The sequence below is a fragment of the Gopherus flavomarginatus genome, chromosome 6, assembly GCF_025201925.1.
Source record: "Gopherus flavomarginatus isolate rGopFla2 chromosome 6, rGopFla2.mat.asm, whole genome shotgun sequence".
In the NCBI taxonomy this organism is placed as follows: Eukaryota; Metazoa; Chordata; order Testudines; family Testudinidae; genus Gopherus; species Gopherus flavomarginatus.
This window is the reverse complement of record NC_066622.1, coordinates 88,923,775-88,939,501: the sequence shown is the minus strand read 5'-3', so window position 1 is coordinate 88,939,501 and position 15,727 is coordinate 88,923,775. Positions and strand designations below refer to the sequence as shown.

The 15,727-nt window shown below is 35.7% G+C and overlaps 1 protein-coding gene across 7 annotated transcripts in view; it reads left to right on the top strand.

Annotated features, from left to right (window-relative positions):
- CCSER2 (coiled-coil serine rich protein 2) overlaps positions 1–15,727 on the top strand; it is a 148,420-nt gene that overhangs the window by 83,104 nt on the left and 49,589 nt on the right. For all 7 annotated transcript variants that reach the window (XM_050958550.1, XM_050958547.1, XM_050958553.1 and 4 more), the window contains one exon: positions 13,547–13,630. In XM_050958550.1, the coding sequence (XP_050814507.1) occupies positions 13,547–13,630 (84 nt within the window). The remainder of the gene's footprint in view (positions 1–13,546; positions 13,631–15,727) is intronic.

The following is a 15,727-nucleotide window of genomic DNA, read 5'->3' as shown; positions in this document are numbered from 1 at the left end:
TGTAAGGGTAATAACTTCCAACGTGGCTTTTGCGTGACTACCGCTGATCACATTTAATTATCACTCTAAACCTGGGCTTGTAGGACAGGCTCCACTAATTGTTTCACATACTCTGTTGTACCAAAGGGTAATCATTTGGTTATTACAAATATAAAATTAAAATACATACACATGTAAATTTGTGAAGGAGTTAAGAAAATGTGATATGCTGTCTAAAATGTTGCATTCCTTGACTCTGAAAAGCCTTTAAAATGGTTTCAATGATTCCTGGATTTTCAAGAGATTGCTAATGGGAAACAGGTAAACCTCTAAAAGCAGAGCTTCAGATTTGGCACTGGTAGGTAGGAATGATTAGTCTAAGGCTATGTCTACACTTACACTTTTGTGGGTAAAACTTTTGTTGGTCAGGGGTTTGGAAAAAAAAAACCCTGACCAACAAAAGTTGCACCGACAGTGCTTTCCTGTCAACATAGCTTCAGCTGCTCATTGGGGGTGGTTTAATTATGCTGATGGGAGAACTCTCTCCTGTTGGCAGAGTGGCTACATGGGATACGCTGTAAAGTCTGTAATGTAGACATAGCCTAATTGTTCTTCGGCAGTTGTGAAGTGAATTTATGGCCTCAGTTCAGTTCCTGGTTGGCATATAATCTTGTTTGCAAAAAACCTGGTGCATACTTCATTGAAACACCCCAACAAAAAGGTGAAGCTATAGTATCTGCAAAACCCTTCTGGATCAATTTATTATCCTTTGTGTTGTCAAAACTTTGAAAAACTGTAATATATTAAGAAAGATTTATGTGAAATGTTGATTAATATGGGATTTGCTAGTTGAGACTTTAGGGTATACAAGGATTTTAGGTAGAGTGGGGACTGTCTTTGAGGGTAGTTAAAAGTGTTTTTATTTTGGGTTGTTGGTGTTGAATGCCTTTTTATTTGTTCCTATTGTTGAAATAAACAGAATTGCCACTTGCTTTCTGCTCACCTTTAGATACTAGTAACACGAACAAGTTAGACTTTCTTTGAGAACGTATTGTGCTTGAAAATTTCCTTGCTATCAATATTTTATGATTTTACTTAAACCTAAACCTGATTACTTACCTAACAATGCTTCCTTAATCTGAGTCCTCTGTTAGATTATCTGCCCCCCAGCAGAATTCTGAAAAAACCACCAAAGCCAAAAACCATTCGATTCCTATGTATTAGCCCTTCCCCTCCACCCCCCCTTTTTTGAGACTGGTTCCCTGAGAAAGTCATTAGAAAACAAGCAACAGAAAATACAACATTGCTAAATAACAATGCTGGTATTTATAAACTATCTGAAATGGGTTTTCTGTGGGAAAAACAGGTTGTTCAATGAGCATTACTAAAATGGCTTATTTTCATTATCTTTTGTATTTGTGGAACATGTGCAGTAGTTTAGGGCTTTCCTCTCAGCCTAAATGTCCTCCTGTTTGCAGCCTAACAGGTTAATTGGCCATCTGGCCTACGTTAACCCCTTCAGGGTGAGTGTGGGAAGCATGCAGCATCACAGCTATGTATATGTATTAGATCATAACAGACTAGTAGCAGCAGCTAATTTCATCTTAAATATAGTATTGTATTTAATTTAATGCCTTGGTTTCTTCTCTAACAACCAATTGTGGTCTAGCCAAATACCCTTATTTTAAAACAAGTTTAAGTATTTTAATTATAAAAATAAAATTCCATAAAGAAACATTGGTGTACTCTGCTAGGGATACACCTCTGAATTCAAAACTTCCAATTTTTAAAATCCTCATTTCAACAAGAAGTTTTCCAAGTCACTTTTCTGGGATACCAGTACTAGTTTCACCCAGTGTGAGTTAGTCTGTGACCTCACAGATGCTGATTCAACAATGCGGGCTAACAACACTGCACTGTGTAAAATGAAATTCTGACTTGCCAAAAGACTCGTGTCTTTTTCAGCTTCACTGGAAAACATACAAAGAATTCAATATAGGCCATATGGACAAAGGATGGAATTGGTAAGGGGGACTTGAGTCCATCACAGTGACAGGTCAAAGAGAGACCCACATACGGAGATGTACCTAGGCCCCTTTATTGTCTTAATTCAGCCCTATATCTAGTCAGATGTATGCCCTTTATCCGTATCGTGAACCCACAAAATGTGCTTTCCTTAGGTACAACTTCTATATTTTTACTTACATGGGATCCCTTGCTGCTGTTCATTTTTTCCAATGACTTTTTTGAGCTTATGCTTTTAATACTGTTTATAACACTTCCTTATTACATCTCTTATCTTATGAAAATATTCATATTCAGTTTTTTCCGCAGTCTAGGCATTCACAAGTAAGTGGTATGACAGTTTTAAAGCAGAATGATAGATCAGAGCACAAGAAAAGTTGGGTGAGGTTTTTTTGGTTTGAAATGACAGCATAGTCATGATTTGTGTACCTTTGAAAAATTTCTTCAGAGAAAAAGGAATCTTTTAGATAAATTATTCAATTGAGAAGTTGGGAAGACTGCAAACTAGGAGCATGCTGTTGATTTACAAGTCAGTGATAGAAGCACAAAGGTTTAGTGTTTGTGTCAATCTGCATTTCTAGTCTAGAATGTTTTGCTGTAGTTAGTGTGAGATTCAAACATCTAGGAAGAACAAATTAACAGAACTCTGTTTCTCTCTGGAGGTTTTTTTATCCGTATGTTGATTCCTCTTCACTGCACAATGAGAGCCTTGACCATTCTAAGCAATGGCAGTATGAAACTGAAACTGGTCTCAACAGCTTATGCACTGAAAAATAGAATGGGGGTTGGTGAGGATCCATAGGGGAGACCAGGCATGTCCTATGAAGCTGCCATATCCTCCGCAACAGGATAGGAGGAAGTTCCAGTGCACAACAGGAGACGTTCCAATGCAGAAATGCTGCACCTTTTTTTTTTTTCTTTCTTCCTGTTCATGAGATGCCCAAAGCTCCTTTGATACTGCTCAATTCTGGCAAAGATAACACTGGTCTACAATTTTTGAGAAGTTGTCTGCTTCAGAGATAAAATGTGATATTTATTATGTATTTTGATGTGCTGAATTCAAATATGACAATTAAAACAACTGATTGGCTACTGTTTCTAAGCTATTTAAGTTTTTACATTTTATGTCTATGTATATTGTGTAGATAGTAGAGTTTTAATCATAAATTGTAAACCTAGGTCTTTTCATATGTTTATGGTTGCTTTACATGATAATATTTCACCTGTCCTGTTTATGTAACACTTTAAAAATCAGCAAAAGGGTTCTATAAATAAAAGTTATTATGAAGCAAAAGGCAAAAAACTATTATGTACATAGTTTAGTCCTATTCAGTGTCTACTTGGCGCTTCTTGGCTTGTCTCTTGTATTCATTAAATGGAGCATCTCTTGTCACTGTCCAGCAATAGTCTGCAAGCATTGATGGGCTCCATTTGCCCTGATAGCTTTCCAGGCGATTCCATTGCTGTAGTCTGGAGCCCAACAGCTCTGCCTTACTCTTGAGTAGTTCCAAATCCCTGACAAGGTCATTCAGTTCACCTTGTGTTATGAGGTGTGGTTCAAAGGAGGAGGATGGGAGAAAATGTGGGTCCTGTGACACTGATGGTTCAAGACCAGAAGTTTCATCCTCTTCCTCTTCCTCGTCTGACTCAAGTGAGAATGATTCTGGTGCATCAGGAACCGGCAGTCCTTCTCCATGGGGTACTGGGCGTATAGCTGATGGAATGTTTGGATAATGCACAGTCCACTTTTTCTTCTTTGACACACCTTTCCCAACTGGAGGCACCATGCAGAAGTAACAATTGCTGGTATGATCTGTTGGCTCTCTCCAAATCATTGACACTGCAAAAGCATAGATTTCGTTTTCCTGTTCAACCACTGGCAAAGATTTGTTGCACAAGTGTTGCAGCATATGTATGTGGCCCACCTCTTGTCCTGATCTCCAATTTTGCAGCCAAAATAAAGGTGATAGGCTTTCTTAACCATAGTGGTTATACTGCGCTTTTGTGATGCAAAAGTCACTTCACCACAAACATAGCAGAAGTTATCTGCACTGTTCACACAAGTACGAGGCATCTCTGCTCACTTTGGCTAAACAGGAATGTGTCCCTTTGCAAAATCAAACACTGACAAATAAGAGAGCAGGACACTGTATGATTTCTAGAGCTGATATAGGGCAATTTGTTCAGCAGAGTGATGTAAGCTTCGTTATGATTGCATCATCCATGACTTCTAAGAATAACATGATGCAATTCCTATCCTGTATGATGCAATACCAGCTTCAGATTGCATCATTCATTGTTTTGCCTCAAAAGCAAGTACTGTCCAAACCCAATCATAGATTTATTCGTAGATCCAGTCAAAGATGTATTTTAGTCATTTCTGGTTTAAATTGAGATCCCTTCCCTTTATAACTCACTTCTCCTCCGCCATTCCCAAGTCAAGGGTCGTATATACTGACCCAAGAGCATATCTTGAAAACTAGAGCCAATCAACAATTTTAAGCATCATTTTCGTTCTCAGTGACCTAGAATTAGTTAAGTTGGACTATATTTATTTCAGAAGCATTTTGACTGTAGAGCAGTGTAATTATTTCTGTTCTGAGTTTGGGTTTTTTTAACTGACACGTTTATTTTCTAAAGGTTAATTTTATTTCAGGATTGGGGTGAATGTAGTTAGGAATTGCTGTATTTCTAATGGCTGTTTTTGTCTCTTGCAAACTGTGGCAAGAGACTTTTCTTTCCACAATTTAAAAAAAAAAAAAAAAAAAGCTAGCTTCAGCGTTTTTGAAAGGGCCTTTGTTTTCTTCTGTTCCAACATAACTGATGCCTATCCATCATCTACACCAGAGTTTCTCAAACTAGGGTCCGCAGATGGCACTCCAAGGGGTCGACAGGCCCCACTGATCAACTCCTGCCCTTTTCTCCCAGCACCTCCTGCACACCAGGGAACAGCTGTTCAGTGTCATGCAGGAGGTGCTAGAAGGGAGTGGGAGGAGTGGGGAGGTGGTGCGCTAAGGGCAGGGGTTAGAAAAAGGTGGGGAAGAGGAGGTGCAGGGGTGGAGCGGGGGCAGAGTCTGGGGCTGAGTTGGGGGGCTTCGAGGTCTGCGAAAATTTTAAGTCAAAATTGGGGTCCGCTGGTTGCTAAAACTTGAGCACTACTGATCTACATTATTATATGTGGGACTGGGATAGGCTTCAGGATTTTCAGGTGGACATGTTGGAACAATTCGAAATTTAAGACTATCAAAAATGTGAAAATGTTAGGAAATCTTCAGGTAAACATAGCAGCAGAAGTGAAAACATTTAGAGTTTTACAAGGATAAATGTTCAAATAAACGATAGGACTGGGAGCTATAAGCCCCCAGCCACTGGAGGATTTTGTAGTACTTTATATATGATAACTAATTGGCAGAATGGCAGAACAACAGTAACTAACTGGAAAAACATGTTGCAAATTATTGATCATAACACCCCTTCCAGGTAAGTAACTATCCCCATTTTACAGATGGAGGAAACTAAGAAGGGTTTCGATTGGATTAAAGCTACAGAGCAAGGATTAGAATGGCTAAATTCCTTGCGCTATGAAAGTAAAATGGTCTTGTAGATTACTTGTTATCAAGCTGCCCTTCTTTGTAGCCGGATACTGTGCTGATTGGTCAGTTCTAGAGTCAGAATGGCTGAAAGTGGCTTGCTGGAAAGGAGCTTGCAACAAGCTCATAGCCTGCAGCAGGAAACATGAGCAACACTGTCCTCTCAGCTGTGAATTTGTCTGGGTTCCTCTCAAATTAAGGGACTGGTAGTTGAGTTTTTCATGGCCCTAGAAGTAGATAGTCTAGTGATAATGAAAAATGAGGCAAACCATCAACTCCAATGGTTGACTTATTTTCAAGGCTGTCTTCACAAGGAAAACTGAGATTAACCCTAATATTTTTTTGGCCCTCAAGATAAGCAGGGAACATCACAGGCTTCACAGATCCTCAGAGGCTGGCTCTCTAAATAAACCTGTATGTAGTTTTAGTTAAACTAGTAAATTGGGTAAGGAGAGGTATTCCTGATGTTAGTTTTTAAAGCCGTAGGGTACTTCAGAATTTGTTAGAAAATAGCACTGTGGAAATCAGTAATTGAAACTTGTATACTACATTAACTTTTCATGTTAGTGAGTCCAATATTTTTTGTTAATTCTCCTCTATGTTAAATAATTGCTACTTTGGGTAGTAGCTGAGCATATCAACTTCATTGCTGATTGCACGCAACATAACTGCTATTCTTTGCTATTTGAAGGAGATATTTTATAATTGGACTAAGTGTTAGAAATTACAGTTATACTGGACCTTCCATATATACTGAAAAGCCTTAAAATAAGCAAACAAATAACTTTAGAAAATTAGATATCATATAAGCTGCAAAACGGAAAATGGGTTTGAGCCCTATTTTTAGTACTTTATGGTGTATAAAGGAGATCTGAAATTTCTTTTAAAACAATCCATCAGACGTAACAGTAATATGAAATCTTGCCTGTATTCAAAAGTATTGCTATTTTATTGTTGCATGTCAGCAACGGTCTTAAAACCCCATAGTTTGAGCTATGAAGCCTACTCCTAACAAATTTAAGGGTGTGGTACTTTGGACTAGTTAGATCCACAAAATGCTACTGACTATTTCACTTCTCTCAGCTGTTGGGTGAGAGAATTCAGATGTGCTGTTAGTGTTAAGTTTTATTTTGTTTGTTTTGGATGCAAATTCTTGTTTGTATGGAAACTGAGGTTGTTTCGAGAAAATATGCAACCCAGGAGTGGCACAGAGATTTTTACCTTTATTGACTGGTTAATATGCATGAAAGATCACAGTACAGACAGCATTAATAACAAAGAAGCCAAAAGACCAAAACAATTATTTTAAAATATTTTATTCTCAAATACATTATGAAACATTTTTCATGAAAGCATTATATATAAACAGTATAAGTATCTTTATTCAGTTCTACTTGAGCTTTGGTGTTGTGAGAAACATAGATGTGGGTTTTGTTGGTATGTTTTTACTGTTAACTTTTAAGGTGTTAATGGATGAGGTCGTTATTTGGGTTCGGGATTCTCATTAGTGGTGACTCATCCAAACAGAATGTAGTTTACCTTAATTCATTTTCACAATGTGATCTTGGACAGAACTCATACTAGTCAGAGGTAAGTTGTTTTTTTTTTTATTATTTTTATTTTTTTTAAAGCCTGATTTAATTTGCCCCATTCTGTTTGTTTAAAAATACAATGCACTCCTTTTATAAGAATCACATGTGTCCCGGTAGATTCTTACAAGCAGAGTATTTTTGTTAGTATAGGAATAATTTTGTCCTAGTGGTTTTAGTGACTATATGCAGTTGATTTTTATAAATTCAGTGAAATGTATGTATAAATAAATGTCACACAAAAGAAGAAGAAATTGAGTTTTGAGATACACTTTATTTGGTTAATTGTTAAGTTTACAGTGATATCAATATGAACTCAACCACTGCTATTTCTAACAAGTGAGGTGAAATTTTAGCAAAAAATAAATTAAAAACTTAAACTGAAGTCACCAGTTTAAGTTTCATTTATTTATTTTAGTGGAGTACAAAACTTCTGTGATTGGTAAATAGCAAAAGTTCGGGGAACAGTAATGTATTTAGCTATGGTATCTTTTCCAAAGAATTCTTGATTTTAACTGGTGATACTAAATAGCATCATTATCCTCTAGCAGTCTGACGTTCTGATTCAGCAAGATACTTGAGCAAGTGCCTATCTTTAAGCATGGGACTAGTCCCATTGATTTGCTGAATTGGAACCTTAATGCATAGATCTCCTCTTGTTTTGTAGGCCACAAAGAGAAAATGGGTAAATAGTCCAAATGAAACTATATATGAAATACTAATGCAGATGATGGTAGTTAGATTTTACCTTAGCCCTATATTTGCCTTTCTCTGCTGAAAGCTTCAAAAGCTTAGCCTCACTCAAGAGCAGGAAACTGAAAACATTTTTAATCTCTGTACAAACTGCAAATCTCAGTACTGTATTTTAATTAGTATAATCAAATATTTGCAGAGAATCCCCAAGGTGTAATGATTAGTTTACCTGACTGAGGTAATAATCAGTACAGACTCTGAGATCTATTCATTTATGATGGCTAATTATGAGGAGGACGACATCTGTCTTTTAACTCTCCTGATCTTTTAGAGATTTTATTCTTTTCCTTTTTGAAAGGAATGGAATAACAGTGTAAATGTTTTTAAAGTACTTTTTTTTCTCTCTTACTAAATGTGTTTCTCAGTATAGATGCATATGAAAAAAAATAAAAAATTATATATCAAGTACCAAATGAAACAGCAGAAGGCACACTCTGACGTGTCAAGTAAATTGAACTGTAATAGTGTTAGTATAAAATGGGGAAAGTTTGTGTGTCTCACCAACAGAAGTTGGTCCAATAAAATACCTCACCCACCTTGTTTCTCTCCAAAAAAGAAATGGGAGGCTAAATCTTACTTACTGTGTCTTAGTGCCTATTCAGGGATCTAACCTGCACAATTTTAGTCAAATGAGGTTTTTATAGTATCTTAGGGGAAATCAGAATTAGAGGCAAGTAAAGTACTCTGTTATTAACCATCAATATTTTATATTGAATACTTCTTCCCACCCTAAAGTATAGATGTGACCATTACAGATGCAGGTTTGAAAATTTAAAATAAGCACTTCAGTGTTTGTTATATATATTTCAAGTATACTATAAAAGTATATTAAATCATTTAGAGTGACAGAAGTTGCATTAGAGAACATTTTAATTTCTGAAATAAAGGGCTATTAAGTATTAGATCTAGGTGTATAGCATTTAAAATTAAACCCATAACATTCATTAAGGCCATTCTAAGATAATAAAATCAGCTGATCTGTAATGTGACCTTTAACAAAAATGCAGATTTCTTTGGAATGAAATTAACTTTGTGTGGGTTCTGCTTCATATTCCACTTTAAAACCGAAATAAAAATGTCATGAATAAATTCAAGTATCACTCTAAATAATAGCCATTGTGTTTGCAATGTTGAGGTCAGCTCAATTCTTAATTTAAACTGATGAGAACTGACTGCTTAGACTGAATCCCAGGAGACTGCAAAAGAACTGTGTCTTTTGAGTCTTACTCTGTTGCCACCAAACTTGTATTGTACAAAATAAACACATTGCACTTAAAGTGGTAAAAGTTACTTATGAAAATATGGATGTTGCTCTTCAAAAATATAGCAATTAAGAGGGTGTGGGGGGGCAGCCTTTTGTCTTTTAACTATGTTAGTTTTTCCAGCAGGAAGATGGACTGGGAGAGCACATGTATTATGATTTTATCGCTACAAATAAGATGTGTGGATACTTTTCCAAGTGTCGTGACTTACTTGGGACTACTTCTGATTTCAGCTCTGAGGCTCTGATTCAACAAGTTACTTTAATACGTACCTAACTTTAAGCACATGACTAGTTCAATTGACTACAGCGAGGCTTCTAAAAGGTAGCCACATGCTTAAGTACTTTGTTGAGTCAGGATGTAAAAGTCCAGTAAAACAAATTGGAAGAGAGAAATTCCAACAAAAATAATGAAATTGAAAATGTGTGTGGAAAACTAGTGTCTCGGATTACTGGTAGTCATAGTCAACAGAAAAGGACCATCCTTAAACAGAAGGATGTGGATCTAAAGCAGCAATGATCGATCTTTTGTCAAAACAGATTGCTTGGTTTAAATATCAGTGCAATCCATGTCATTTATAGGCTGTGTAGAAACAGTTCTGCATTATAAGTTCAGTTTTCAGCTTTCTACGTGGCTAATTAAATGTGAGATGTTCCATTGTGTAGAACAGAAGCACAATTAGTGTGTTTCCTTGTCTAAACGTGAATAAATGTCAGACGTAATCATAATAGGACTACTGGAATTTGAGACTTATAAGCTGTTTATCACACATTTTAAATTAATTAGAAAATAGTTACAAATAGTATTGGATTAATTTTCTATTCTCTCTAACAGCACCACTTTCCAGAATCTACTTTCAGTTAAGAAAATTAGGTAAAATTGTTTTGTGTTGCTGCTGATTTGGTTTTTACTGTGTAAAATTCAAATTAAGCATATTTTGAAAGTATTTGTTTTTGTGCTGGCGCTTTCCAGTTTCTTTGAATTTACATCAAATTGTACTGAAGCTGTCCTCATTGCAAAGAAGTGTTTTATTGAGTAGCTACATTAGGCACAAATGCGACTAGCCCAATTATATTTACACACGCTTATTGTAGAAATGTATATTTAACCTTTTGATATTCCTAGATAAGCAATAAAATATTCCAGTTTAGAAAATGTCAGTTGAATAAAGAACTAATATTTGTATGCATGTTGCTGTTTGATATATGTTGATGGTTGACTTACTAAACTTAGGTCCACTGTCACATGACAGCTTAAGAGAACAGCTTTATTTAATGCATTATTACATGTTTCTGAAAATAAAGGTTTTACATTCCGTTATTCAAATTTCCCAAAATTTGACATATGACTAAATATTATATGTAGCCAGTCAAAATGCAGTATACTTTAATAGCTAGTTGTGGTTATTCTTGCTAATCCTATTTGAAGCTCCCTTTCTTTACATAGGGAAAATGGTGCTCCTTCTGGTGCTAAACTTTTCATGTTGGCAGTACAGCTGAAAAGAAAGAGGAAAGAAGGAAAACGCGGAACTCCTTCTAAAATAACTATATTTGTAGTCATTAATATTGTGCAGAATAGTGTGCTGAGGTTCCAATTGACGTATATTGTTAGACCTGTGTACTGTAAGCATTGGAAGTGATTCACCTAATCATGGGAAGAGCGGTGAAAATGAACTTGCATCTTGCTTTGATTCTGAATATATAAAAGTGTATGATAAGGCTTACAAAATTGATAACTACTAGAACACATACAAACCTCTTGTTGCTGATGTGACATATCCTACGCACATTAATTCCGTTTGTAATGAAATCAGTAGTTTTAACTAGAATTCCTCTTTAGTTGTCTGCATTTGCGGGTGGCAAGCATTATTCCAGGCCCCTGTGACCATCTTTTTTTTAAAATGTATGCAAATTAATCTAGTTTTAAATAGTCTTCATTTCCCAGGCGTAAACTGATACCTGTTTCTGTGTGTACCCTTTCTTCTAAGTGCATATAACTATTTGGAAAAGCATAACCATTTAACTTAACATTACACTGCAAATGCCTTTTAATGAAATTCACCAGATACTGCTTGCTTCTTACTGAGGCCTAGCAGTACTTTACTCCTTTTAAAATGTTTTTATACAATAATATTACAATAAAAATCATCCTACAAATATCTTGATCAAAGTGGACTGTTATCTGCCCATATGAGCATATGTCACATTTATTAGCAAGCTGTGCAGAAGGAACAAGCAGCAGCTGATGAAGTGGACAGCACTCTATATGCCCTGTGATGCTTAAGCTAAATTAGTCTCCACCAAGTGGTCAAAAGCCTTCAGTAAGAAAAGCTAACATGAAATTTGACCCTGTTGAGAATCAATAGTCAGATGTTAAAAAGAGCAGAAGAGAGGGTACTGTAAGGAGCAGGTGTATCTTGTGAGTGTAAATTCAGTTTAAACTTTATTATAGCAAACCCATTTTTTACAAAAAAAAAAAAAAAAAAAAGTGGTAATTTCTACAGTGTTTAAGGATGCTGGGGTTGTGATGTATGGCTGTTGCTGCCAGAGGGATGCTGGCAAATGAAGAAGCAAACATGTACAGGGGACTCTCATTAAAATACTTTACCAGTTCAAACTACATTGTAATTCCTTCCATATAACTTTTTTGCTATTTTTTATAAAAAGCATCAGAAGATCTCTCTTCCTTCAGTGTCAAGTGGCCTGTGTAATTTAATTGTAAAATTCTATGGGAAGTAATTCACATGGATTAGGGGGCAAAACACCGATATCCATGGCAATTATTTTAGTAAGACCAATTAGGGTTTTTAATCAATCTGTGGCTATAGAGGCACATTTGCACTCATGGAATCTAGTAGTGTGACTAGAACTCTTTGTTTTGCCTGGTTACAAGCAAATTGAAGGTTAACCTGGAAAATTACAGTTCTCCAAATGCTACCTGGAGCACATGGGGATCACTGAGCAAATATTGAGAAACGAACAGGATCACTCTTCATCCTTCCAAGTGACCCGGGATAGCAACCACAAATAATCCCCATCCTTTTCAGAAGCTAGTGAGCTAGACAGAAAGAGAACCCTTTTTCTCCATAGCACGGGAGCAGGAGTGAAGCCTTGAAGAACCTTAAAATAGGGTGTTGCATTGTAATGTTTGTTGTGGTGGTGTGTAGTGATTTGAGGCAACATATGAAACGTAATACAAAAGTGGTAATGTACCATGAGAATCTCTCTCCAATGATTTTGTCTGATTTATTCTTTGACATAACTGACTTTTCAAGACAGTATCACTGGTACAGAACATTTTATATTATCAGCTGTTTGTCATGGCTGTTTAAATGCTTCAGGAAGCAGTTATGCAATTATCTTTTGTCATCTTTTCACGATCTTTGCAGTTGTACTGGCTGTGCTTAATTTCAGAATGCAGTGCTAAAAATAAAATGTGCTCTTTCACTGTGCACCATATTAGGGCTGATTTAAAAAAAAATAGGGTCTGATACCTGTAGATTCATTTTGTGTTAGTCAACCTATTAAAAAGCAAAAATATTTTTGAGTTTAAGAAATAATCTCTAGTTGAAGTAAGAACTATTTTAGTATAATTTAGGTGCGAGTCACATTTTAATATTGCTCAGTCGTGTTATATTTTTTTCCCTAATTATTGCAACCGTTAAATGGAGACAGAACTCAGATGCATAGGATTCTGAAAAGTGAAACATTGCAAATGTAGCCTGGTTTTCAGTAACAAGGTACACTAATTCAGGGCTCTTTGGTCTACCACTCCACTGTGTCCCTCTCACTAATTATTTTTCTGGACAGGTATTTGGAACCGTTGGGGGACAGGTTTCTTGTTCTGAGTTATAACACATGTATGTGGTTCACTGTTAATATTAGGGAGATGTTTTGACAGACCATTCTATAAGGCACAGATTGTAAGTGAAGAGATGGTACCAGCTAAACAGTACAATAGTAAATATAAGTATAGTGTCACAGCATTAAAAATACATTTTGTTCCAGAACTGCATAACTGCAGTTTACTTTGCCTTGTAAGCATAGTGGAAATGCAGTGCAAATGGTGGTACAAGAAGAGCAAGGAAGAATGTCATGAAAATGTGATCTAAAAAGCAAGTTAAGGGTTTCTCTTATTTTTATAAAGTTTGTTTTAGTTTTGCAATGTTGTTCTTGATTCTGATTCATGGCAGACTTCCCAGGTAGTATTGAAAAAGTTAATCTCAACTCTTTTAATATAATAGCAAAGCTCACAGTGTTTATACTTTGGTGTCTGAAACTGACTTTGGGAATTAGCTATTCAGCAAACAAGCTGAACGGGCCTTCATTCCTTTCCTTTTCTCTGGCAGAATGATGAGAATGTCTGTCTTCAGGACATCCCTCTCTCAATACCATCAAGCCCAGAACCACAGGATGTTGAGCCTATATATAAGGTAAATTGACATTGATTGTATTGCAGAATAGCATAACTTTGTGTTTATCAGTACTGCACATGACTGTAAAGTTAGTACTTCCAGATCAAATAAGGCAGTAGAAAGCTGAGGTGAGAAACCGTTCTTATATTTATAATGGTCTTATCAGCTCAATGGGGATAATACATTCTTTGACATTGTAATAAATTACCTCTTTAGTTTTTTAATAGGTAAGCCACAGATGGACAAATTATATGGCAATATAACTTGAAAATAAGCTACAAAGTATATTTTTACCTTTTCTTGTGTAGTATTTTGTTACACCTTGGTTCCTACACTTCAAAACAAACAAACCCCAAAAGCTGCTGACTTGTTTTTTATACCATCTAAAGTTTTTTCAAATTGACACAAGTTCGTTATTGAAAAAATGATGCCTTTTCATATTTGCAGTTGACATGTTACAATAATGGCTTGTGAAGTTCTTGGTTTTAATTTTATAGATTGTCTTTATCCTAAATATTTGCTGATCTATATGTCCCATAATTTTCACAGAAACGAGCTAGGCCTTAGAACCTATGACAATTTACACCGCCAGAAAATCTTCCCCAAATATGGCCCTCTCTCTCTACTTCTCCACAAGCATTTTCATGAGTGCTAAATTGTAGTCTCATTGCTAAGTTTTTATTACTTCTGTAAAATAGTGTTCTATTTTATTCTGAAGTATGATCACAGTGCAATTAAAGGATTTATCTATGTATTTTGTTATATTTACAATTCTTTTTTTGTTCACTTATCCACCAATTTGCAAAGTTCTAGAACTTGCAGTCAGTAGTGCAGGTGTTTCTGCGGGAAGAACTTTGAAAACACAATAAAATCAAGGATGTGAGTTGATTGCAATAGATATTTAAAAGGAACACTGATGAAGTTGAGTGGCCCAAAAGAGAACTGGTTTTCCTTTTCCATTTCAGTTGATCTGGTATGTGTTTTGGGTGCTGCTTTGTAAAAAATATTTTATACTGTTGTCCATCGCTGTAGTATTTGAGTATGTTTCACTTAATTGATATAAAATCCACCAGTGTCTATAGGCAGCAGCTGCAAGAAACTGATAGTATAGGATTCATTTTTTAAAAATGGACCAGAACTAAGAAACAAATACAATTAGAAGACTATTTTTTAGATTTGGCTATCTACTGGAAAGGGCCTGCATTTTAGAATATAGTCCTGTAGCTGGCTCTGCAGAGATGGACTCTTGCTCCTTTGTGAAGTTCCATTTAAGTCATGGCTGCAAGGAGACACCAACAACAAGACTGGGACATAAAATACTTATGTTTCAGGCACTCCATGCAATATAATTGTATTTCTGCTGCTTGTACTGTGGTCATCTTTTGAGCTAGTTAAACTGCATCTACTGTCTCAGGTCTTTCAGAAATGTAGTCTTGAAACACGAATGATTCCTAGAAAAAGAAAGTATTGCCTTCTGTTTTCAAAACCACACCAGGTTTAATTGACATTCAGTTCTTGTGACTTTTTAAATAATCTTCTTTTTAATGAGTAGCTGTGTGTGGTTTGCATTACCATAAGGTATCTTTGAATCTGAGTGTTTCATCCTAACACAGCAGATAAAAGCAGTCTTTACTAAACTGAAATCATATGCAAATATTAACTAAAAATATGCCCCCACAATGCCTTGTGTAGCTGAACACTGTGATTAATTCACTGATAAATACTTAACTTCTTTTCTTTTCTGAGGTATTTTTAAGAAAACTCAATTTCATAGCTGTCAAGGTTAAAAATCCTTGAAAACATTGCATAAACATTTTTCTCTTGAAGTCTTATGTCTCCTGTTTGATCCAAGTTAAAATTCAGCTCAACAGGACTTTCTGCCCAGTGCAAGAAATAGTTATCCTTGTTTGCTAATTTTTTATAAAGTGTGATTTATTGTTATTTTCATTCTGTTCTATTAGTCTACTTTCATGTGATAATTTTCAAATTGCAGTTCACACAAATTATAGTATTGCTGCTTATTGTTAGATAAACAGGATTATAAATACACAGTAATTCTCAGTGTTGATCTTTTTCTCAACAGCTTATGTAATTTTGAAAGATCATAAAGCCATT